Source organism: Melozone crissalis, unplaced genomic scaffold (genome assembly GCF_028551555.1).
Source record: "Melozone crissalis strain CALT ecotype California unplaced genomic scaffold, PUWL_Pcris_2 ptg000013l_1, whole genome shotgun sequence".
NCBI lineage: Eukaryota > Metazoa > Chordata > Aves > Passeriformes > Passerellidae > Melozone > Melozone crissalis.
Window position 1 is genome coordinate 47,191,956 of NW_026535791.1, and position 26,011 is coordinate 47,217,966.

The following is a 26,011-nucleotide window of genomic DNA, read 5'->3' on the forward strand; positions in this document are numbered from 1 at the left end:
AGCATTCTCCACCCCTTCAGCTCTGCTGGCTGCTCCAGAAGGTGGGTCAGTGGGACTGTGACCCTGAACCAACCCCCTTTTTCTCTTCTGAAAAACAGCTAGCAGCTAAATGCCATCCCCACACACCCTGTGACCGAGAGCGTGACTGCAGTTCCCAGCGCTTGGCCAGGTGTGCACAGGAGAGACACTTCACTGCTCTCCTTCAGTGCAGTGCTCATGGCAATCATTTGCACGTATCCATGTCAGTAAAACTGCTGATGTTTTCACTTCCACAGCTGGCAACTGCAAGAATGAATGCATCTTTCCAGGCAGCTCCTCCTTGACCTCCCTGCATGGATGACTTTCTTTGCCCATGGCCAGTTTTCTTACAACCTCTTTTATAACCCAGAGAGGAAATTATACTTTCATCTGCATGCGGGGAAGCAAGGGCCCCCCATTAAAGACTTAACAGACAAATAAACCTGGAAAAGCAGAGATTCATTTCCCAAACTTCCTCTCAAATAGTTACTCCTCTTAAAAAGAAGGCCCCTGTAAGTCCTAAAGAAAAACTTCTTCAATTCAGTTTTTAATTCATTTCCACTTCTGCCATGGTAGAAAAAACTACTGACAAAATCCAATCACCTATAAGGGTATATCCTCTGTAACTCAGAGAAACTTGGAACATTCTCAAGCTCCAAGGTTCAGCCTCCAGAGACACTGTCATCACCTTGGGAGATGACAGGATGGACACCAGCCTCCCCTCAGCAAGAGATGACCACTGTGTCTCTAAAACATGTCATCCAGATCCATAGAGAATGGCAACAAAGCTGGTGAAAAGTCTGGGGCACAAATCCTATGAGAGGCACCTGCGGGGGCTGGGGCTGTTTGTCCTGGAGGAGAGGCTGCTCATGGGGACCCTCTCGCTGTCTACAAGCGCCTGAAAGGAGGCTGCAGCCAGCTGGGGATCAGCCTCTTCTCCCAGGCAACCCGCCACAGGACAAGAGGACATGAACTTAAGCTTAAACCACCAGGGGAGGTTTAGGTTGGACATTAGGAAGAACTTCTTCCCAGAAAAGGTGATTAGACATTGGAATGGGCAGTCCGCGGCGGTGTGGGGGTCGGTGTCCCCGGAGGTGTTTAAGGAAGGGCTGGACGCGGCACTGAGTGCCACGGGCCGGCTGGCACCGCGGTGACTGCCACGGGTTGGACCCGATGACCTCAGAGGTCCTTTCCGACCTAGTTGATCCTGAGATTCATTGATTTTTTTCCCCACGGGAAAAGCCCAAACAGACCAGTTCAGTGCTAAGGTGAAATCTGGTTTTTGCTACAAATCTCCAGAGCAGTGCGGTTGCCCAGACACTAGGGCAAGTCCCAGCGCTGCGTACTCAAACAGGAGTCCTGCTTTCAGCGCTGTCCCTCCGAGACAGGAGGCCGCGCGGGGGGTCTCCTGCTGAGCTGGTGGCCACTGCGAATGTCGCTCCAGGTATAAGCCACCACTCTCCCGGCAGGGCTGGATTTCAGGAACGCCGGGGCGCCGCCGAGCCCGAAGCGCCGCCAGCTCCGAACCGCGGCCACGGGCTCAGCCGGTGCGGCAGCACGCAGGCGCGGCCCGGCCCCGCCCGCCAATGGGAGGGCGGAGCGCCGCGGTCATGGCGGCGGCCGTGGGGCGCGTGCTGCGGCTGTGCCGCCGCTGGGGCGCGGGGCCGCGCGCGCAGGTGAGAGCCGGGCGGGCGGTGAGGGCCGGGCTGGCGTCCGGCCGGGAACGGCCCCACGGGATCGGCCCCAAGGGGAATGGCCCCGTCGGGAGCGGCCTCACGGGGCGACACTGCCTGGGAGGCCTCGCTGTGCTGCTGCCCCTGCTCCTGGGCCGGCGGGGCTGAGCCAGCCCTACGTGGGTGGGGAGTGTCGAGGACTGGCGCTGCGTTCAGGCTGTCTGTTCTGTGAGCTGTGTTTGCTTCCCTTGATGTGGAGCAGAAGAAGCTTGGTTAAGCCTAGAATTAACAGAGCGGTACATAGAGCAAAGCCAGCGCAGAAGATGGCAGGTTTTAGGTTGATAATTTTGAATGATAAGCTAAAACACAAGAAGTTCCACCTGAACATGAAGAAGAACTTGTTTACATTGATGTTGGAAGGGACTGGGGTCTCCCTCCCCGGGACCTTCCAAAGGCACCTGGAAGCATTCCTGTGTTACCTGCTCCAGGTGACCTTGCCTTGGCAGGGGGGTTGGACTGGATGATCCCAGAGGTCTGTTCCAACCCTGACAATGCTGTGATTCTGTCAATGGTGTTAGATCAGCAGGTGAGTAGATCAGGAGGCACAGAATCACAGATTAGGGTTGGAAAGGATCTTACAGAGCACCTGGTTCCAACCCCCCTGCCGTGGGCGGGGGCATGTCCCACTAGAGCAGGTTGCACAGGACAAATCTCTGAATACCTGCAGTGGAGAGGGAAATGTGCTCCACAAGTAAGGTAACTTACGATTAAAGATAATTATTTTGTTTTCGGGGGTAGTGGTGTTCAGCTGATTGCCATTTAATTAAAAGGCTTAGCTGCTGTCAGTATTATTTGTGCAGTGGTATTTGATACACCTGTATATATATTTAATTAGTGAGTAGCAAGTGGATAAAAAGGCCTGCTGGTAATGCTTTCAAGTTACAAAGTAATTTAGGATTATATGGGCTGAAGAACTGTTGGTGACTGAATTAAAGCGAGCTATGGGGTAACAGAAGATGCAGTAAGAAAATGAAATGTAATACCAGAAGGAGCAATTTGAGCTATTTATATTGGTTACATCTAGATTAACTTGACTCATTAGGGATAAAGACCCGGTGCCCATGTGGGTATTTCTTTATGCAGCAGTCAGGGATACATACTCTTAAGGTGTGCAAGGAATGACAAAGAATAAAGCTGAAAATGTTCTAATACTTGATTTAATTCTCTGTTGGAATAGTTTATGTTGCTTTGGTTGCTTTGTGTCAAAAGTATGATTATGACAGTGACTTGGTTTTCCTGACGAGGCACATCCTTAGTTTTAAGATTGGTATTGTAGATGAGAGAATGTTCTCAAAGGAGGAGTCACAGAGGAAGGCAGGACTGGCAGGGGCCTTGAGGGATCATTTATCTATTCCTCTTGCCCCCAGAGAGGGGATCAGTACCTAAGCCTGTGGCTATACACAAATTGTCTAGCTGTCTGTGAACCAAAGGATATGAAGAGAACTAATGGGAGACAGGGCTCAGAAACCTTAGGGACTCTTCTGTCCATTAGGTGTAGTCAACTTGTGGAACTGTTGGGTGAGAATGTTCAGGATGGCAGGCATTTATGTGAATACAAAAAGCAAGTTGAGAAACTTGGAAGAACATTCCACTGAGCGCCATTAAAAAAGAAGATAGTGGCATGCCTGAACTACAGATTGCTGGAAACGAGGCCAGTGCCCTGGGAAAATGATCACTACCTGTTTGTCCTGTCCTTGTGCCTCTCATACAGGCTGTGATTGACAACAGGGCAGAAGTTGCTGTATCAATGTTCTGACCTGCTATAACAATTTCTTACCTGCCCTGACTGTTTGGAAATTTTTTTGTGATGCTTGTCCTGAAATTACCTTGCAATTGTTTAGTTCATTACTTCTTGTCTGTCTTAGTGGGAGAAAATATTTAATTTCTTAACTTTAAAGTTTCTTGCATTGAGAGGCAAAATGGAAGAGGAACTTTGTCATTTCAGTTCCCTTAGCACTGACTGAGCAACAGGTATAGTTTCCTATTCTTCCAATAAGCAAATGGCAGAGATGTAGTGCTATTAATAAAGAAAAAAGGATCTAGCTTAGTTACTATCTATCATTCACTCTGATGTGATTGAATAGCTATTCTCAGCAGAAGAGTTCAGAGTTCCTTTTTAATTTGATTGGGTTGAGTACTTTATCTAAATCACTGTAGATGTTAAATGTACCTATATCAGACAGAGATTATGGTACTTTGGGGACAGACTTTCAGAACTACAACCTTAAAATGTAAGAGAAGCCTTTCTTGCAGTTGTTAACTAAGATACAACTGGAAAGCCTCTTAGTACTTGAAAATTTGAGCCTAAAAACAACTAGATCTGAATTCTGTTCCCTGTTATACACTTCTGACTTTTGCCATGCATTGATGTGTTTAGAGCTATTTTTTACTTCCCCACTGTACAGCAAAACTTAATATGTAGATTTGGTTAAACATGCACAGAAAGCATTCTGAGTGTTTCTGAGCAGGTGAGATGCAGTTCTGTGGTGACCTGCCAAGGGATTTAATTTTGAAAAAAAAAGCTTCTTCTGATAAAATACTTTGTGAAATCAGGTATAAAAAAAACCAGCAAATCACTTATGTGTATTTGCTGACATCTTGTGATACTTTCCAGTGTATTTTGCAAAATGCTTCTGAGACATCAGTCTGATACTGGTTCACATAATTAGTTTGTCGGCCAACCAAAATCTAAGATTATACCAATGTTGTTTTAAATAAATCAATTAAAACACATTTTTGTGAAACAGCGCACTAGAAATCCAAAACTCACTTATTGAGGAGAAAGCAATTATTTAGAAATTGGGATGGCTCTGAGCATTTATATTCTGTATAATTGCTATGTAAAAGATGTTTTTTCTTGTGCAACAAGTTAACAGAGGACTGTCTTGTGTGTGCTGGGTTCAGCAGCAGCAGCTGTGCCCATAGCTGGAGTACTGGACACCGGGCAGCTTTAGTGCAGCATCCTGATGTGGTTATACAGCTCCAATTCCACATCTCTTAGTGAAGTCCTATCCCAGAGGTAACTTCTTGGTACAAATTTATTTGTGCACTGCCTGGTTTTTGAAAAGGAGGTGGTTGAAGTCTGCAGTTTAGAGCATGGAAGAATCATGGAAATGGTGCAACAGTCTTATGTGCCATGTCATTTGGTGTCATCTTTTGTCTCTGTTCCTGTGTTGTAAAATGAACAACCTTTGGGCTTGAATTTAAATCTCTTGACTCCAGTCCACCTTTCTTCCCATTCCACAAGTACAGGAAACTTGACTTCTCTGTTGGTTTGGTTTATATCTGTAACTCCAGTGAAGCAAAATGAACAGGATGAGTAAACACAGTCCTAGTTACTTCTCTTCTTGGAAGAAAATAGCCAGAGAAATTGAAGTTCTCTGAAAATGCTAATTTTTTTTTCTAAGACAAATTTAACAGAAGCTGATTTTCTCCAAGTTTATGGTCTCCTGTAAAATCAGGATTTGCCCAACAGTTTTAATTCTAGGTTGCTCAGAAAGGAGTTGGGAAGGAAGGGTTAATCACAATAAGTTGTGTCCAGAAGTAAAGGCTTTCCCTTCTCCCATGTTCTGGTGGAAGAGCATATTATTTCATGACCATTGTTAATAAGCATTAATATTATTTTTAAAATGGTGAGGCTGCAGTCTTCAGTAATGCTTTATGAAATGTGTGAGAAGTGAATGCAAACCTCTGTGGTTTCCTCTACAAAGTAGAGGAGCATGCTTTCTTGTTTGACTGAAATGCCAGAAGCATTTAGCTGTGCTTTGCAGTTTCTGCCTGTGCCACCCATGAAATAGTGCTCTTATCCCAGAAGAGGTACCCAATACAATAGATATTAATTTACATAAGAGGCTGTTTTCTAATTATGAACAGTTTGTGTGTCCAGGGACTTTTGATTAGTGACGAATTGAAACTAGGGAAGAATATGAATAGCTTGAGGGAAGAACGACAAAAATGAGAAAATTACAATAGAAATTGACAGGAATAAGATGAAAGCAATCTTTTTTTAAAGTATTCTGTTTAAAGCATACAAGAGAGAAAGCCATTTTGGGCCAAGTAATAAGGAATCATATGTTCATTAACAAGAATTACAAATAATTAGTTACTATTAAGACAAGTTAGAAGATGAATTGAATTCTTTCCTGAGGAGTGAATAGGAGAGAAGAATAGGGAATATGTGGAGGTACCTTTGCTTTCCTCACTGCTTTATAAGGAAATCACCAGAGCCTTGCCTCTGGAAAATGTGTACATTTAAAATTTTGATTATTTTTCTTTTCATCCTGTCATTATTTCATTATTCATTTATTCTTTTCATTATGTCAATGCTTCCTCACAGGAAACATGAGTATTAAAGAGAAAAGTAAAAGGAAGAGACAAACCAGGATTAGTGCTACATGCAATATGTATAAGCTGTGGAGAAAATGAAGCAGCAACAGGCTCTTAAGCACCAAATTCTACCTTAGACCTGTTTTAAAATCTTTTCTAGCAGAGATATATGTTACTTTCTTGAGTTTCCTACCCTGAGGGACAAATCTTTGTCTGTCAGGTGAAAGCATAGCAGAAAGCATCAGTCCTTTCTGACTTGAGTGATCTTATTCAAAGATTACTTCTGTGTCAAACCTGATTGAATTCGTGGGACCTATCTTGCAGCCCAGGCATGGGCTATATTAAGGTTTAAGGCAGCATGTTGTAGTCTTCATTTCAAATTGAAATTTCAAGGTGAGTTGTTTTGTTATGTAAATGGAACACTGACACAGGCGTGGACGGGTAAATTGTCATGAGCAGCTTTACATATGTGCAGCAAATTAGATGAGTTGGATCAGTCCATCCTGGACTGCCAGGTGTCCAAAATACCAGCTGGACTCTGTGAAAGTAGAAAGAAAAGCTGTGTTTCATTTCCTCTTAATGTAGGAAATGACCATGGAATGGAGAACACCAAAAGCTTCTTGTCACAGGAGAAGTTCTTGTAAGCTACATGAAGGTACAAATTTGAGCTGCTTTTCTGTTTGCCTTGCAAATAAATTTATGTAATCTTCTTTTGATGAGACGTGTTTATGTTGTGGTTATAACTGGGTTTTGACATTACTGTTGTATTTGTGTTAGTTAAAGGAGGGGGTAGCAAGTGTTTTATTTATATTAGCTGAGCTCAGAAGGATGAAATCCATCAAAATTCTCAGCATGTCTAAATTGTGCTCTGAAGAAGACAATTCTCATGACTTAGAGAACATTGAATAATTTTGAATACTACCTTTGTTCTGTTCCTTGTAATCAGAACCCTAACTACTTCACATTGCTGCATCTGTTTGGTTTTTAATGTTTTGCTAAAGGTAGACTGAGGCTGCAGCTCCCAGAGCATCAGGGGCAATTTAATAACTTGCTGAAGGAAATGAAGGTAAAGAAAGGACTCTCCCTCTGCTTTCTTTCTCCCAGTTCAGTGTTTCAGCCACCTCCTCATTGCAGCTTTGGCAATTCTCTGGAAAGTGAGCTCTGAGCTGCTCAGATTTACCAGCTCGGCTGAGAATTGCCTGCTTGTGGGATGAAGCAGAAGTTAGTGTTGTGCCCCATGTAGGCAGCTGAGCTGGCTGCAGAGGAGTCCTGGGCCAGAGCTGGCACAGGGAGAGTAAAGGGAGTGGAGCAAGGAATGCTGGCAGGGCTGAGCTGTGCCATGGGTGCTCTCTGCCTTGTGAGGCTGCACTGTCTCCTCACAAAGCCTAGCCAAGACATGTTGAAGGGGTGGGGGTGAAGTCTTTCAGGGTACTGTGTGATGAACAAAAATTGGCATTTTTCTGAATCAGAAGTGGTTCTTTTTCTGTCTTTGCTTTTCTGTCTCACATTGCTTTCTTTCTTGTGATTCCCTCCCTCCTCCCACCCACAGAAGACCACACAAATAATCAGTTCTCATTCAGTTTGTAGAATAGTGAAGCTGCAGAGAACTTTAATACTAATGTTGAAGAGCCAAAATAGTGCATAATATTGACTCTAGGCCAGAATTGAGACATTGCAGCTCTGTCAGTAAAGCTCCTGTTTGTCTGGCAGAGAGCATCAGTGAAATTAGTGATCTTAACAGCCGATTGTCTTGATAGAAGTGAGACCAAACCTGTGTGCTTGAGAACATAACTGCCCTTTGGGTTATGACTTGAGCTGCTACAGTGCTCAGTAGTAATGGCTGCTGGACTGCCCTGCTAGTTTTCTATTTGGTCTACTTGAGACAGTGAAGTAGCTTAAGAACCATTCTGGCACCACAAACAAGGAAGGAGCATGCCTTGGCCTTTCCAGAGCCTTTATCAGTATTTGATCAGTGGCTTCTGAAAAGCCACTAGGCAGCTGCCCCACATATTCTTATCATACTTTGTTGTGGACTGCCTTTAGGTGAAGGCAAAACCTCATTATTTGCTGATAGTTTTTGTTTTCGTTTGTGATGGGATCTGTTGATCAGTACTGTTCTTTGCTTTTGCTGGATGTTCCTGACTTAGGATATACTATGTTTCTTTCCATCAAAAAAATCTTCTAAATTAATGGTAATGTGTTAAAATGTGAAGGTTTTAGAATGTGTGTATCTGTTCATGGATGTTAAACCATTGGAAGAAAATGGTTTAATGAGTAATAATACTTTTCCTAACATATTCCTGTGATGTGTTGAATCTTGTAATAGGAATGAATAACTTGCTATAGTATTCATGCATTCATTTTATTTAGTGCTCACTATGCCAGAAATGTAAAATAAATCTCTCACTTTTTTTTTTCCTGTTAGACATTAAGGGTGATCTGTACCACTGCAGCAGTGCAGAAGAGAAATGTAGGAGCCTCAGGACCTGAAAAGTACACGGAGGCATTTATTAAAAAACAGATTGAAGAGTTCAACCTAGGAAAGAGACATTTAGCCAACATGATGGGAGAAGATCCAGAAACTTTTACCCAAGAGGATATTGATGTAAGTACAGTTGCTCTGTTGGAGAAGTAATTTACTGTAGAGTTTCAGATATTGAAAGCACTTTACTTCAGCATGAGCCCCTCAGCTCTCTGTGAATTTTAATCAAACTGTCAGAATAAGCAGGAATGCTGCTATACATTGCAAACATTGCAACTGTGACTGTGAATAGACATTCTACTTCTGCTACCATGTGAGGTCACAGATCCCTGTATAGAGCTGTATACTATATCTTGTTAAAGCACAGTGGGTTCTTTTCAAAAGTGCTAATGGATAATCCCCTTGATCTCAGGTTATAAGAGGCACTGTAAAGGTTTATGTAGCATTTCAAAACGTTTACTCACAATTTGACCTGCTGTGTATATTTAGGGTTTTCTTGCATGATACAGTGATTGTTGGTAACGTATATTAAATTTTATAGGATATTTTATAACCAATGCACTGGTTTAGCTTGAAGATTTTAATGTAGAAGTGAATTTAAGCTCATATCAATATCTCCAAACATACTGTTTTATTGTCATTCCCTCTCATGACTGGCAGATGGGTGGCCTCCTCTTTCTCTCTGTCATTTAGGCTGATGTAGAGATAAGCTCCCTTTCACTCAGAAAAATGTTTTGTTGCATGGGTGTTTCATTTTTTTTCTTTTTTCTTTTTTTTAATGTCTCACCTGGCCTTCACTTCTGTCATATCTGTCTTATTTTATCATACATCAGAGGCAGGAAGGAGAAATGTCATTTGGTGACATTCGCTCTTAGGTGAAGCTGTGTGAATTCTCATGGCTGAAGTTTTCTTTGCACAGCAGCAACTCTACTGCTGTAGCCAAGGCAGCCCAGTGGGCCAGCAGGGTCCTTAAGGTAGAGGTAGTGATGTAGAAGTGCAAAGCAAGAGGTGTCCATGGTTTAGTTTTCTCAGGGAGAGGAAATTTGTTTGTTGCCTTTTTCAGTGGCAAAATTCTGTCTGCATGGCTGTGTCCATTTGAAAGGTCTTGGCAGTGTGCTTATGCCAAGAAATAATATGTAGGTTGTGATACAGGTTCGTTTCAAACATGTTTGACAGGCTTCAAAACTAAGTTCTAAAAATAGGCAGCAAGGTAAAACGATCCGGAGTAATGGCCTGTTGAGAAAAAGACTGAAATGAGACTTGAGTTTTATCAGGTATCAGAAAATCCATAAAGGCAGCATGAGTTCAGGTCACAAATCCATAGGAAATCAAGCTTTGTGAGTGCAAAGCTATGCCCTGATACTGTATCTGTGTAGAGATGTAGGAATCTCTCTGCCCTTCTACAAACAAGTGCCAGTGCAGAGACCCTGCCAGTCTAGGTGTAAGTGGGTATGGTCAACAGTGAAACTATTCATTGAGGTCAGCAGTAACACCAGGCTGTTTCTTTACATTGGCTATTTTATTTCTCTGCAAACTGTAAAATTTCCTTTCCATGTATTTTTCAGGTTGTTTTTTTCCTACCTTTAATGACGTTTATTTTTTTGAGTTCCTTTCTTGTAAACTAAACATGCACCAATCTACCTTGTCAGAATACCTCCCATGTTAATACAGTACAGTGATGATGCTGATAGTTCAGTTTGCCTGAAAGGTTAATGGTAGGAGAATGCATTAATCTGTAGTCTGGCTGCCTTCCTTCCTTGGCAAGGTCTAGGGGGAAGGCTTCTAGAAAGCAAGAAATGCAAAATGACTGTATCTATGTAGTGGTTTCTTCTTTATAAAGCCACAGCACTATGATCATTTGCACAACATTAACTAAGCTCCACCATTAGTAAAAGCAGATTCATTCTGGAAATTAGCTTTTACAAATGCAGTGCAGGTGACAAGTACAGGACTGCTTTGCAGACTGCTTCTGAAATGATGGAGAAGCGGGGCCAAAAGAGTAGTTTTGCTTGGTGATACCAAGTATCTGTGATTTGATTTCTTTATATTCCATCAGGTGTTGGGAAGTAATTAGAGTGTGTAATAGTGTCTGCTATGCATAATTAAATTTCTGTTATAAAAATATAAAAGCTCCTTAAGCACTGGCAGGAGAATTACCAAGCTTTACATTTTGAACAGCAGTAATTCTTTCTGATGAGTGCTTATATACCTCCATGTCTTCTGCTGTTAATCAGTCTTTGCAGTGTATTTCAAAAGTAGACATCCTAGGATTCTGTCCTTCACTGGAGTTTTAGGTAGAGTTTAGTAAAAGCTAAACCTTGTGAAGTTTTAAAAAAGGAAAATAAGTTGACTTACTTGCTAATCCTCGGATGTTGTGGAAGCAGAATTGCCTCTTACTGATACTTTTATTTAGGAATGAAAAGTTAAGCTGTGCATTACAACAGTATTTCTGGAGGAGAAAAAAAATCCAGCAAATTGATATATAACTCTGCACAAGTCTACCAATTGCTTTTTAATTGGTATTATAGACCTCACTCTGAAGCTAGGATGTTTTATTCTCCTATGTGTGAATATGTGCTATGAAGTTTTTCTAATTGATTTGCTTTGCCCATTCCATTTGATGTATCATTTTTCACAATATTTCATAATTTGTGCTCATTTCTAATGAACAGAGTCGTTAGGACAGGCATGTCTAAGTACAACTGACAGCTAACATTAGGTGCCAGATGCAGTTTATAAAGCTATGTAGAACTGCAGAGAACAGTTTAAATAAATTAGCACCTGTACATTAGTCTCACTTGCTGGTAATTTATAAGCGAATCAGTAGAGATGACATTTAGGTAAGTCATTGATCAAGTTAACAGCTGCATACCCACTGCCCAGCTGGGATACCTAATTAATAGAGATTGCAGTCCTGACCTAGTGCTTTTCCCTGTTTGAGTCTGTAATCCTTTTATTTTCTGATTTAACTTCTAACTTACAGTTGTGGTAAACAGCCCACAGCCGCTTTCCACTGTCAGTTCTGTGATATTCCACTTTAAAGCCCAGGAATCTAAGTAAGGTTAATACAAGGAAGAGTGTCTTAAGCTTCATGACCTATTTATATGGCAGTATTTTTATTATTCATTTTTATGCAGTCTCTAAATGCTCTCTCAGATACCAGCTCATCATAAAGGAATACTCTTTCCCTGTAAGAGTTAGTAAAACTCAAAAGCTAAACATCTGCATTCATTTTTGCTTGTTGTCTGTCTTATAATCTAATAGATTGTTGTCAAGCAGATGGAATAATTTGAACATAAAATATATGTTTTCTTCTACTAGCATTTATACTGTTGGAAAAATACCAGTAAGATAGTTAACTGTGAAAATGTTAATGTCGAAAGACTTAATTCCTCATCAGGTTTCTTTTAAAAAAATAAGGCTTCTTTCATGAAAAGTTGCTTGTATCCAGTTGCTTTTAAAGGTGACTTGGCAGATCTCATTTCTAAATAATGTTCAAATTTTAGCAACACAGAGTATTAGAAATGAGTGAATATTGGCAAATGTGAAATGTCAGAAATGTTATTCAGAACAAAATGTGTTTCTGAACTGCCTGTTGTCTGCAAGAAGAATGTCTTGTCCAGCATTGTCCTTACAATAAATAATAGATTTTGGATTTATTTAAATAGTTGAAACTAGAATGCTTTTTTCAAATCTTTTTAATTTTTTTTCCTAGTGGAAGCAAACTCTGTGTCAGTGGTTTTTTACTTCTGCATCAATCTGAGCTGATGACTGCTGGATTTTTTTTTTTACTCTTTCTAATACTGTTCCATATTTTGAAAAAATGAAATGAAGATAGAAATAAAGACTGTTTCAACAGATTTTTTGGGATTTTTTCTCTGCAAGCTCATGACAAGATATTAATTTTCATTTTGAAAGTGATTACATAGTATAAAAATAATGTAATATTAAAAAATGTGGGGTTTTTCATATAATGACTGTGGATTGTTTTGCTTGATTTGTTTTTTTTTTCAAGTGATAGATTTAAAATGGTATGTCACTTTGGATTTGAAACTTCTTTCTGTGCAAGCTAGAATTTAGCTGTAGATGAACAGTGGTGGGGGTGGTTTCTATAAATTTTAGTAGTTAGTTGTTAGAAGAGAGGTGTGTTTTGCAATATAAACTTTGTTGTGTCACTTTTTTGGGGGGGCAGGGGGGTGTTGTGGTTTGTTTTGTTCTTAACCTTTTCTGTCCTGTTAAATTAAAAAGAAATATTTCAGAATTAACATTTTGTGTCCCATTTTTGTTTCATTCATTCCTGGGTTTACCCTAGATATTCTGGATTTTGCATGCTGAAAACTGCTAAAGAATACTGCTAGTGTGGTTAGAAGGAAAACAGCTGTTCCAGAAAACATCTCGGTCTAAGAGGTGATGAAGTACAGTGACTAAATGATGTGATTCAAGAGGCACAGTTTAAGAAGGGAAGTGGCTCTCTTATGATCAAGTTGAGGAGTAGAAGCTGAAACAGCTTTTGCTCAGGTGTTTCATTAAAATGTTATGGCATAAAGTGTCACTTCTCACTTCAGTGTTTTGATGATTAAAATTTCGTGTATATTTAAAAAGGAATGAACTGGATTCTTGAGCCTGCTGCCAAAAAGGGTGCTGCTGCAAGGGAGCCCCAGGGTAGAGGTGGTGTTTGTTTGGTTTTTTAAAATTTTTTTTCTTCTTTCCTTTTCCCTAAAGTACCTTTTTTCACTGGATGTTACTTAGATAACTATCTTTACACATGTTTTGAGCAATGGGAATTAGTGGAATGTTTTTTGTTTGAGCTTCAATAAAAATAGGCAAGATCAATTGAAGAACTGAACTGTTGAAGTCTCCTATCCCAATATGACTCAGTCAACTCTATTTGAATTGAAGTATTGAATTCTTAGTTTCTCAAGACACTGGGAAATAAAAAGCAAAAGAAAAAGTAACTCTGACTGACCCAGCTGAATTTATTTGATTCAGAGTTAGTCTCTGATGAGTGAGAAAATGAGCAAACAACTTCTTGGCTTGTAGGGAGGTGGTAGGAAGGGAAGGACGATCAGCAGTCGGATGTGCAACATCCACAGGGAGGAGGAAAGGTGAGGATGTGGCAGGTACACTGAATTTACACGACATACCCATGCAGGGCTGGACAGATTATTTAATTAATTGGTTTGTGTGTTTGAGGGAATGCCAGATTTTTTGGGTTTCTCTGGTTTTGGGCTTTTTTTCTTAATTGGGATGGAAGGTTGTACTTGTTATTCCAACTGGCTTGAATTCAAACGTAAAGCTGCAAATGAAAGACATTTTCATCCTGCGGGCAGTATGTTGACTCTTCTGGTCCCTCAACAAATGATGGTATAACAGGATTTCTTGTAGTTTGGTATAGGAAAGTTAAGTTTATCAACTGTACAGTTTAAGGAATGTCCGATGTAAACTATCTGGTTATTAGTGTGTTCATTATGATCTGCTGCTTTTAAAGGTGTGACTACTGGGTATTTTCCTCTTCTCTGTGTGGATCAACAGTGAAATTCAAAAACAAAGATTTTCAAATCCTTAAAAACATGACTTATTTTTTTTTTTGTAACTCATAGCAGACTGTATCCATTCTACCATTGTCAAGTAATTTATGTAGTTATTTTTGAAAATACTGTTATTAGGTACCAGGATTTTTAATTGTGATTCTGCTGAAAATAATTATGGATGTTTTACTTTTAGAAAGTTGTGGTTTATTTCCAAAGACAATGGCAGCAGTGTGATGTATCAAACAGAATGTGAAAGAGCAGCCCCAGAACCTGTGGAGTCTAGAATGGGGGGAATATATCTTCTATAGCTGCCATGATGACACTGAGAAAGTAGTTCTTCATATTCAGCGCAACAGTTTCTTTAATCTGGAGTTCAAGCCCAAATAAGTACTAAAAAAAAGGCTATGGGCCAGGACCCTTGAGGTGAAAACCACTTCTGGAATGGGAAACTGCAGTTAAATGTAAAGGTTTCTTGGGAACTTTACTGCTGGCATTTACACCTTGATTATAAAGTCTTAAGAGGGACATTCACCTGCTTTTTCTGTTCAGGAAAATGCAACTAACATGCAGTTAATTCTCTATGGAATTTTGTTTGAGACCTGGAGATTCATGAAAGGAAACCTACGTTCCATATCTGAAGACATTTTAAAAAGATTTCAGGAAAATAATTTCATGGTTATGTGCTTCAGCTGCGGTTTGGAGAGACTAATTCTGATGTAATTCCTCAGATTGATCCGCCATCTTTTTATATTGCTAGTACAGGGCTTTTAAAAGACTTTTCTACAAAAATGAAACATTTGCATAGACAAAATCAGCTTCTGTAGATGAAGCTCCCAAGAGGCAGTCTGACTTTCTATGTAGTTGGTAAAGCACAGCCTGAGAACCCAGCTATGTAAAAGTAAGAAGAAAATTCTGAAAAAAGCTGAACTGGAATCTGTTGCATTCCAAGGTAGTTCATCCTTGATTACTTTTCCATAAAAAGAGAGGTCAGGAAGACTATTTATTTCCATTTTGCCACAACAAAAAAATAAGCTTATAAAATGAGCCATTCTTCTTTGGTTGGTTGTTGTGTGGAGATATGAGAGTAGATGCTAGGATTTCTTAATACAGGATGTGTTCATGCTGTAGTGTGAAAGACGTGAGTATACACTTAGCAATAAAATAAACTTTCCAAGAAGTAGAAGGTCTCAGATGGCAGCTACTTTTTTCATTGTAAATGTTAACTTGTTATGTTTGGCATTTATTAAGGTGTCATAGTTACAGTAACTGTTTTGGCTGAGATTCTGGAAATGCTTGTATAAAGATTATGTCTTAAATACACACACAGTCAGTCTCAGGACCCTGTAATAATTTCTATTAATATATTATATAAGGTGTTGGTTTAACATCATTTGGCTCACAGTAGATTTCTCTCTTGTCATCATAATTAATCCCCATTTGTTCATAAATAGGTGTTCACCTACTGTGTGTATGCATAAAATGCCCATTGACTAACAAATGGGAATACAGTAGTCACTAAGAGAAACAAAATTACCATTTTATAAAATCAAGTTAAGCCTTTTGTTTGCTTCAGAATTCTGAAAATTTCTGTTCAGAATGCCAGTAGGGGATTAATGAAAGTAATAGGTTAGGTCTTTTTACACTCCATGCATATTAAATCTGTTGAAGCACTGACAAAGCATTCCAAGTCTATGGAAAAAATTATCAGCAAGTAATAGCCCTAAGGTAGCCTAGCTAACAAAGAGCCATTCTTCTTGAGAGAAGATTTTAACCTCAGATTTTATTGTAATTCTACTTTTCTGTACTGTCTAATGGAAATATAAATGAGACCACTGCCAGAAGGGTTTATTTGGTTGGTCCATTTTACTGTGCAAGCACAATATTTCTGTCTGAAGCTCTGCTACCCACTGTCTGAAGTTGGCTACATTTGCCAGACTCCTACATCTGGGAGCTTTTGGTGGCTAGCTTTTTCTGGTTTGTTTTTACAAACAAATTAAAATAAACAGCTCTGATAAATGCATGTTTTTGCATTATTAAATTATGGTTTAGTTGCATTGAAGAGGGAGAGTAAGATGATATTGAGCAGAAATGTGTGTCATTGGGCTTAACTTTGTAAGGTGCTTTGCCTTAAATTTTGGCCAGAATGGTCTGGAATATTGGTATACTCACTTCTTTTGTTGTAGGCAAATAATGCTCATTTTATATATCACATAAATACTGGTAAATATTAAGTCAAAATACAGTATGTACCTTGTACTTAGTGAAAACAGTAAACAATGAGTGTGATGAATATCATCTATTTTTCTAAAGTGTTTTGTCAAACCTTCAGGTATCTAAGGGAAAAAGAAAAAAGATGTCACTTGAGTCTTTCTTCTCTGGGCAGTTAGTTCAAGTTCAGCAAAGATTTTAGTGATTCACAGTTGTTTCCAAATGCAGTGATCAGTGAAATGCTTATTTAGGCTATGTAAAGTAGCTATTACTGGCACAACAAACATGGCTTTTTTAGACTTGAGGAAACTATGTCTGGAAATTGTAGAAAGTGGGATTCCAAATGTTTAAAATTTGGCTTTTTCCTGTTGCCTTAAATAAAATTTCTATGCTTGGTCTGTCAGTAGGCGCTGTTAGGAAGCACTGATATTTTCAGAAAGATAAATAAATAAGTGTTGTGATTGTGATGGAAGTCACAGCACTTGAAATTTTACTGGAAAATCATTGTGTATAAAGGGGGTCTTTGCACTTGAGTAGTTCCGGTAAGTTATGATAAGTGCATTCTATAAAAACTAAATTTGGCAGAAGAAAGTTCACTCATTCTGATGCAGTAGAGTACAGCCTTCACAATGAGGTCTTACCTCTGAGGATTCCAGAAGAAATTATCTGCTTTTCTTTTCAGCACATCACATATGTGTCATATTTTCTTACTGATTTGGTTGCCTGCTGTACAAAAATTATGCTATTTTTTGCATTAGAAAGTGCATAAGAAATGTTTTTGCTGATGCTTTTGTGGGAAAAAAGTCACATACAAGATCTTTCTTCTTCTTTTCAGAGAGCTATTGCCTATCTCTTTCCCTCTGGCTTATTTGACAAACGAGCCAGACCTCTGATGAAGGTAGGATTTTTTGTTGCATTTCTGAATAACTGTAGCATGTTACTTTGAGTAACTTGTCCCTTTTGCTGATGTTTTTCATTTATTTACAGCATCCTACTGAAGTTTTTCCAGAGCAGAGAAGTAAGTGTTCTTAGATACTTTCTTTATTATTTCTAAGTATTAGGATTGTTGCATATGTAGAATTTCTTATTTTTATGGATTGGCTCTTTTCCCTATATTCCTAATGACTACTAAAACATGAGCAGTAAAAGTCTATTCTGATATTCTGTGGTTTAGGATAAAAATTATCAGTCTATTCCAGAGTACCACTGATCTTCTCAGAAATTGCGTTAACTGACTAAGAGAAATGTTTTTCATTATTTAAAAAAAAGCAATTAGTAGAATGATGTGTAGAATTCAGTAGCTTTTTGTCAGAGCTATCACCTCCATAAAATATTCATTAATACTGTTTTAAACCAAAAGTTTTCTTTGTAACTTTGTTGCTCTAGAAGATTAGAAATTCCAGGTTTGAATTTTTTCAAATAATAGAGTGGAACCTCTCCTAATTAGTTCTTTGACCTTAAAGTCCTAACTCTGCATGTCTGTCCATACTGTCTTTGGTCTTTCTCCTGAGGCACGGTATAGAGTCCCAGATGTCAATGATATGCCAGTATGTTGGTCAGTTCATTAAAATCAACAATTTAATTTTAAATAGAACATTTGAAAGATAAGGTCAAAACCTGTTGTCTGGTTTTGACTAGTATTTGATATGAACTAGTAGCAGGGGTGTGAAATTCTACATTCACTGAGCTATCAGGTCTCAGGTAAACATTTCTGATTATCATTAAAATCTTAAAATTTTCCTTCTTTCTTCCTCTTGCTGGAATAATTGATACTTGTTTTTTGGGGGACTTCATGTCTTTGGGAAGCAGTCTAAATCATCTGAAATTCTGGATTTCCATCTTTCAAATGTTATCATGCCTTATTTTTCAACTTCCCTGTATTGTGAAGTAAAAAAGTAGAAAGTGAAAGGGTAGGAGAGAGTTAATCATTTAGTAGTTTTAAAATCCAAGGGCTGTTTTATGGAAAAACTAAGCTACTGTTCTATATGCTTTCAGGACTAAAGCATTCTTTGAAATGCTAGCAATATCCTGAGGACTGTAAGAACAAATTAGTATAAATGTTTAGTTTTGTATTTATATCTAAAAGTAACACATTCAATAAGTATCTCTAAAGGCAGCTTTGTCTTGTCTATGTATTGCGTCTTCAATAACTTTGAAGTACAAAAACTTAAATTTATACTTTGGAAAGTTTCCACAACAGTTTTTTCAACAAAATATGGTTTCACAACTGCATACATGGAAAATCACAGTAGTAGTAAATGTGGGTAGAAGTTCCCTGTATTCTTTATTTTCTGCCTAGTTTTGCATCTTTACATTCAGCTTCTGAATGTATATATATCTTGATGTTCCAATCCAATATATACTGTGCTTATCAGACAGGTTTCTGGAGTCTTATCTTTGCCCTCAGTTTTCAGGTAGCTTTAATTAACTTCACTGGATAAAATGGCTGTGACTTTCTCTACAGTTCAATTTGTAAAAAGCTCCCAGGTTTTTATTTTTGTAGTTTTTCTTTATTTGAAAGAGATCTTTGTTATGTTATCTAAGTTTCCCTTTTTTTCTCCTCCAAAGTCAAAATTTGACTTTAAATAATATTTTATAATTAATAGAACATACTGGATATTCTGAATTAATATGAAACATTTGGTTTTTTGCTGAGCTAATTATGTAAACTGTAGGATAGGTCTTTGTATTTAAATATCCCAAATGTAATAACAAAAATGAGTTCCAAACTCACCCAAGTTCTGAATATGGTTGTTGCTCACAAAAGACAAATGTATACATACTTAGTTTAGCTTAGATGTATTATAAATAAAACCTAATAAAATAAAAACCTTATTTGTTTAAGCACTGTTTTTTCCAGAGCTGCTAATCTTTCATTTTTCAATGTAGATTTCAGTTGTCTCTTACTTTGTACTTCTTTTTACACTGAATGTATACTTCTATTTGTAGTACCGCCTATACAATCTTTTAGAATTGTACATGAGGGATTTCCTTATGTAAAATGTTATTTACAATTATAATGTTAAATATTTTCTTCTAGTTGCAATGGGAGATTAGCTTTAAAAAGATTGTCTGAACTATTAGATTTCCAGGCAGATTGAACACCTGTAAAATGTCTTTGTTCTCTGATATTTAGAAAGACAGTATTATGAAAGAGGTTTATAACTGCAGTTAGATACAAGGGAATTTTTTTTAGGGATTGTATATTGCTTTCTTGTCTAATCTTGCCTTCCATTAGAAATCCAGTGGGGAGAAGATGGCCGACCATTTCACTTCCTCTTTTACACTGGCAAGCAGTCGTATTATTCATTAATGCATGTAAGTATGTTACTTGTAATAAATAATGTCAGCTCCCAGTCAAGTGCATGTTATTCTAGAGGTGCCACCCAGGATCTCCTGGGTTTAGTTATGTTTTCACGGAAGGCCATAATATCACATCTGAAGCTACATGCAGTGTATATTTTTGTGTCACAATATTCATCATTATGAACTTTTTTATGTCACATTTAAGAGAACACGCTACGTAATAGTTCTTCCTTTAATTTTTGGTTCATTTTACAGTTTTGACTATGGACTGGTTTTGAATAGTCTGAACACTTTCCTGTAGGCTCTGTCTAACTGTAGTTGGTAGCAAAAGATGAGTAGTGGAGAGTGCACATACAACAAAAATGCCTAGTTTTAGCAAAGTTCATTGTAGAATAAAAAATAGTTCTTTTTTTTTCCTCTGTGAAGGGCAAAGCTATAGGAAATGTTATTTGTGCTGACATTTAGTGTGAAGAAAATTTGCATTTAAACTGCTTAATTGATTTTTCTAAGATGGTTCCATTCATGCAAACTTAAGGCTTTTTCTGATTAATATGGTTCCAGGAGTAAAGGATCTGCATCTTTTACCTTTATGAAAAAAGCTGTATCTAATAGAACACCACTAGACCCTGAGTCTTGACATGGGTTGTGAACAGACCTTTCATATCTGTGACCCTCAGTAGCACAAGCATTATCTGCATCTTTAGAAGAGTCTGTGAGAAAACATTAATGTTTCTTACATGTACTCAAACAAGACAAAAGAATTAATAATGTATAATATAATAATGCAGAAATGTTTAATTGGATATTCACATCAGATTTTGTTTCCCCATTAGATAGTTTTAAGAAGTTAGTTCTATGGTTAGTCAGTTGTCAGAAAAACAAACTTTATGGTCACAAATTCAGTGCACAGCTATACTGAGTATAGTGTTTTTATTAGAATGATCTGATATTTATTTGAGTTCTGTGTACCCAAAGGAAAAAATCCCCTCTTGTCAGGTACATTTATTTCTTTGGGAGAATAAAAAACACCCCCACTTTTTTTTTTCTTTTTTTTTTTTTTTTTTTTTTTTTTTTTTTTTGTTGCTGACCTTGGGCAAATGAGCTTCTTGCCCTGGCAGAAATGAAATGAATGATAAATGTAGAGAGTGTCTTTGCTGAGTAATGGAGCTGCAGCATAGGCTTTCCACAGAGGTTTTCTCCTGCACAGCCCGAGGCAGCCCGAGGACCCCTGCTGTTCATTTAAATAGGTATGTCAAATCTGCCTCGAAACGCTGCTGGTTTGATCTGTGGTAATATTTGTGAAGGTTCCATATGGACTTGAGCCCCCTGCAGTGCTAAGAAATAATGTACAACGCTTCATGGTGCAGACGCAAATTTTCTCTGAAAAGGGATGCAATGCTGCGTTTTAGCTGTCGGAGAGGATGATGGAGCTGACGCGCTAGGCCTGTCAACTTGTTACACGGATGGGTTGCACACAGCAAGGCTGTGGAAAATCTGTGCCTTTTAACTTTTCTACTTAATCACGGTTGTAGCATTGCCTTTAGACTGTATGCTACATTAATTCTCTTCCTGCCTTCTGCCTTTCATCCCAAGTTTCACGGAAAAAAGTAAAGCATGCAGGTCTTGTAGAGGAGCCTTATCAAACAGCTGTCATCTGACAAGCCATTTGCATTTGTTTTGGCTGAAACAGAGCAACCCAAGGGCAAGATGTTTTGTTGCATTCCATCATAATGAAGAAATTACAAATTTTACAAGGACCACAAGTTTATTTTTAGCTCTTCCAAGCAGTTAGCTTGCCTTGGAAATCTCTGAAAGTATAGTGCGTGTTTTGTTTCTAAGACCGTGGCAACCACCTTCAAACAAATGGCCTTGACAAATGCATTTTTCATTAGTATAGGATAATTGAGTGTTCTTCAACTGTTTCTGAATATTTTCATTAAATAGGCTTCTTTAAATGTAAATCCATTAAGTTAGATTTAACAGGGTTTTTTTCTAAGTTGGCCAAATGAAAGCCAAAATCTGCATGAAGTTCCCAACAAGCCAAAATCTGCATGAAATTCCCAACATTGTTTTAACCACTTATTAAACTAATGTGTATTTAACAAAATCTGTTCCTTAGTCTCAAAGCTAATTAATTTGTCCAGAAAAGAGTTGTATATTAATACAGCCTAGTGTAAGTAATCAATCTGATTTGAAGATGTCTTTTAAATTGCTACATTAAATCTAATAAACAGAATAAACATATTATTTAGCTTAAACTTGTATGCCATTAATTACATAGGCTCATGTGGAACTTGAATTTTATTACCTGTTAGTTATATAACTGGTCATAGCATTATTGTTTAGTTAGCGCTTATAAAAAGTATTGTCCACTTACTGAAAATAAACTATCTTTGTCTGTATTGTAATTGCCAATATACATGTTTGGCTTTCAATATGAAATGAACTATTATATGAGATATTTGCTACAGGTATTATTGTTGAAGATGTCTTTTGATGATATTGTTGTTCTCCTTGTTGAATAAAGTTTAGCTGTAGGGAAAAGGACCATTTATTTTTCTTCTGATGCACAAAAAACTGTTTATTGCATGAAACACCATTTTGCAAATATTTGATAGTGCATTTGATCATCATTTCACTTAAAAGTTTTTTGGAATAATACCATTTTTGTAATGTGCAGAAGAAGACAAAATGGTATCTTCGTACCATTGTGCACAGGAGAAGAGTAATTCCATATAATCATGCTTGTACATTTTTTGGAAATATCAGGGCTTATGGATTGAGGTAAATAACAATTGAGCATTTTAACTCTCAAAAATATTCCAAAACTTAAAACCATTCAAAGTGTATGCTGAACTCAAAGCACAAGAAACAAAGTAAAGTGCAAACTGAGGTAAAATGTGGGCTCTGCAGCATATCTTAACTATAATGTTGACAAAATTTTTTTTCTCCATAAAAATATCTTTTAGGGATTCATTTGCTGATTTCTTCCCTATTTTTTAGTGCAGAGTAAAATAATTTTTAATTATTTTAAGTGTCCTTGTAGAGATCTGAAATTTGATCTCTCTATTAGAAATGGAAGCGTTTCAGTACATAGTCAATCTTGTAAAATCAGCTATTTTGATTGTGTAATAGCTGAGTTTACAAGACACACAGATGTGTACAGTCATGAATTGGACTATTGAATCCTCAAGTGATTAGTAAAATCTTCACCTGCCAGCTTTGAAAAAGCAAGTGTGTCTTCAGAAGCTTTCTTTAGCCATTGGGGAGTGAAGATTTGTCAGATAAATTATTGGGCATTACATGTGATTCCTGATTTTGCAAAGGCTCATCCACATACTTTACTTCACACGAGTGGTTCTTTCAGTCTGTTGGCTTTATCTCTATACAGAGATAAGATACATGCATCAATGTTTTTATTTTTTTTTAGTACTTCGGACCAAAATTTTATAAAGAGTTCCAAGTCCACTTTCATTGCCAGAAATATGTAGGAAATTATATTTAACATTTCTCTTACACTTGGAATTACTTTAAAATGCTACTTTTCAATGTTGCTTGACTTCATCTCCTGAGTAAAGGGTTCTTTGTCTGAATAGACATGATTGCTGTAATTTAACCAGAACAGTTTAAAGATATAATTTTAATTCTTAAAAGTGCACATTCTTAAAACTTAAACAGGCTGTGGAGTGTTGGTGTTCTTTGGGATTACCTAGGGAGGGTCTTCAGGAAAATTTTATTGTTGCTGCTGCTCTAAACCCTTTTGTCATTGTAACTGACAATTAATTTCTGAGGCTAGAAAGTGGTAGATCGTAACCCATATCTTATTTTATTTGCCTGTGTTTATCAATCATTTCCGAATATGAAAAAATCCTTAAGTCTTCTGACTTGTGTCATGTTACCTGAAAATTCTTGAGTTGCTGTTTAGAAGCAATTCTGACTGTAGTACGTCTCTTAAGGTCACAGCTGTGATTACTTCCAGGTGTCCTTTTTTAAGGAGCTGTGTTGGAGCTGTGTTGAGCTCCTGTTCATGTACTTTTGCTGACCATACTAGTAAATAAATATGTATGCCAGAATGCATTGGAGGAGGATGGGTGTTTGTGAGGGGGCAGACAGGAGGCTGCTTTTGCAGGTAGAGTGGTGACACCCTCTGCCTTTGAAGGCAAGAGGTAAGTCAAGAGTAGCAGGAAGGTGAAAAACCTCCATACACATTTATAAGACCTGATAAACCAGTATGTCAGAATTCTAAGCATCTGACACCAAAATATCATCTTTGTGCCTGGCTTGACTTCTTGCAGATGCAGACACTCATGGAGCTCACCAGATTCAATCTCTGACTGTTCCAGCTGAGCTCTCCCCGGCTTGCTGAGAGACAGACACAGCCCTCCTTCCCCTTCTCTTCCTTCACTCTGTGGTCCCAAGCAGAAGCTTCCATACTCATTCTTTACCAGTACTTAACTACAGATACCTAAAAATTGCTTGGTGCAGTCACACCTCATGCTCTCTAACCCAGACTGTGTCAGCTTTAATGTATAGGCAATAATTTTTGAAGCTTAATGCTCAGCTCTGAATGAGGTTGTTAAGATTACTAGAGTGATGTTACATAAATCTTGCCCACAGTAGTAATACTCTATACTGTTTCCTTAGAGGACTATGGTTATATTTGTGAGGTTTGGAAATACTTGAAAATAGGCTTGCTGCTCTTTTATGTAATGTTTCCTGTGTTTGAGGATAAATAAACTTTTTTTAATTTGACATTTTTTCCTAGTTACTATCTGATACAATTACCTCACGAAAGAGAAAGGATTTCTGAAAGGCTTACTGCTATAATAAATGAATTCTCATGCTGTCTCAGAAGTGAACAATTTTGTACTTCAAGATTTTTAACTGTGGAATTATTTTAAAAATATTTTGTTCTATTGTGCCATTAAAAATGTCATCAGTGACCTGCGTCAGAGACTTCAGTGAGTTGTCCCTATTTAAATGCTTTGAGTGCAGCTCAGATAACAATCTGTTCTTTGTTCATACATTTTTAGTACAAATATTTTTAGTGTATGTGCAGGTGTATTTTATATTAGTGAAAAAATCAGCCTGAACAGTAGGTGTTTATAACTAAGCAAGGGGCTTCTATTTTTTGGTTATTTTTAAGCTGTTGCAGATATTTCACTGCATCCTGTTATGAATCCCAGTTTTATGTCAAGAACTAATATTTTATTAGTTAATATCTGACAGCACAGTGATATCTCATGTTTCTTTCTTTACTGTTTTTTTTAAGCAATACAAATAAAAATCCCCAAACTATTGTTGCTTTTCCCCATTAATTCTTACTCTTGTTTCTCTGTAGTATTTGCTAAAATTCATATTAGTACAGTATAGTAAAGTGACTATAAGCTTTCTATTTCACTCCTAAATGAAAGTAAATTATTTGGCATAGAAGTACTCAGTTGTAGTACAACTGTCCTGTTGTTTCAATATAATTTATAATTATTTCTTCAAATAATCCTATTTATCTTTGCATTTGGATTGCTGTTATAATTAAGTGTATTAGAGGTTATATTTTAGAACAAGTAGTCTTTATAAGTTTGTGAACTGAAAAAAACCCCTAAAATCACTGTCAGGCCATTTTTTGAAAATAATAATATAGCTAAGAATTTTGAGAAAGTTATTTAAAAATACTGAAAATTCAGAGTAGGTCCATCTGCACAGTTGAAAGAACAGAAATGCTTACTGTGATAAATGTGCAACTTTGTATCCATGTAGACATGCCAGGGTAAGAAGTTGTGACTGATACAGACCACCAGTAAATCTGACACTTCTACATGTACAAAAATCCTAAATAAATGAAATTAAATGCATCTTAAGCCTTGTCAGTATTTTGAGGAAGTCAAACCAAAATGTGAATACAGTGATGAAATTATTGTGCAGTATGTTTTGGAGTTGCATTCATTATACAAATGTAGTTGTCTTTCTGTATACAGCTGAGATTTTTTTTTACAAGCTTTTGTAAGAAGACAAGAATTGCAGAATTCAAAATCAGTCATTCTGAACTGCACATGATTTTTTTTTTCAGAGCTCTGCTTTTTTTCTGACCTCTGTATTTTAAGTGTTTGAAAAGTAAAACCATTTAAACATGTGTTTTAAGTAGCAAAATTTAAATATTAAATGAAAAAAATCTATTTGAATACTTCTTCCATATGCATTTAAGGAAACATATGAAAAATTTCTGAATGTTCAGAAACACCAAGACCAACTGACAGCTCAAGACCTTCCTCTTCAGAAGGAAAAAAGGTAAGCTTCCAATTAGAATGAATATTAGAATGAATTACCATATTTGTATGGTATTTCATGTTGAAAAGTTTTACCAGATATGTGTGGAGCACTCACTTCTCAATGTTAGAGCAGAGAAATCC

At 37.6% G+C, this 26,011-nt stretch overlaps 1 protein-coding gene across 1 annotated transcript in view; it reads left to right on the plus strand.

Moving 5' to 3' along the window:
* Positions 1–1,604: 1,604 nt before the first annotated feature.
* Positions 1,605–26,011, plus strand: part of MRPS9 (mitochondrial ribosomal protein S9) — a 33,966-nt gene continuing 9,559 nt past the window's right edge. Inside the window, exons 1-6 of the mRNA XM_054272139.1 lie at positions 1,605–1,694; positions 8,503–8,682; positions 17,134–17,196; positions 17,286–17,316; positions 19,537–19,616; positions 25,807–25,889. Coding sequence (XP_054128114.1) covers positions 1,605–1,694; positions 8,503–8,682; positions 17,134–17,196; positions 17,286–17,316; positions 19,537–19,616; positions 25,807–25,889 — 527 coding nt within the window. The remainder of the gene's footprint in view (positions 1,695–8,502; positions 8,683–17,133; positions 17,197–17,285; positions 17,317–19,536; positions 19,617–25,806; positions 25,890–26,011) is intronic.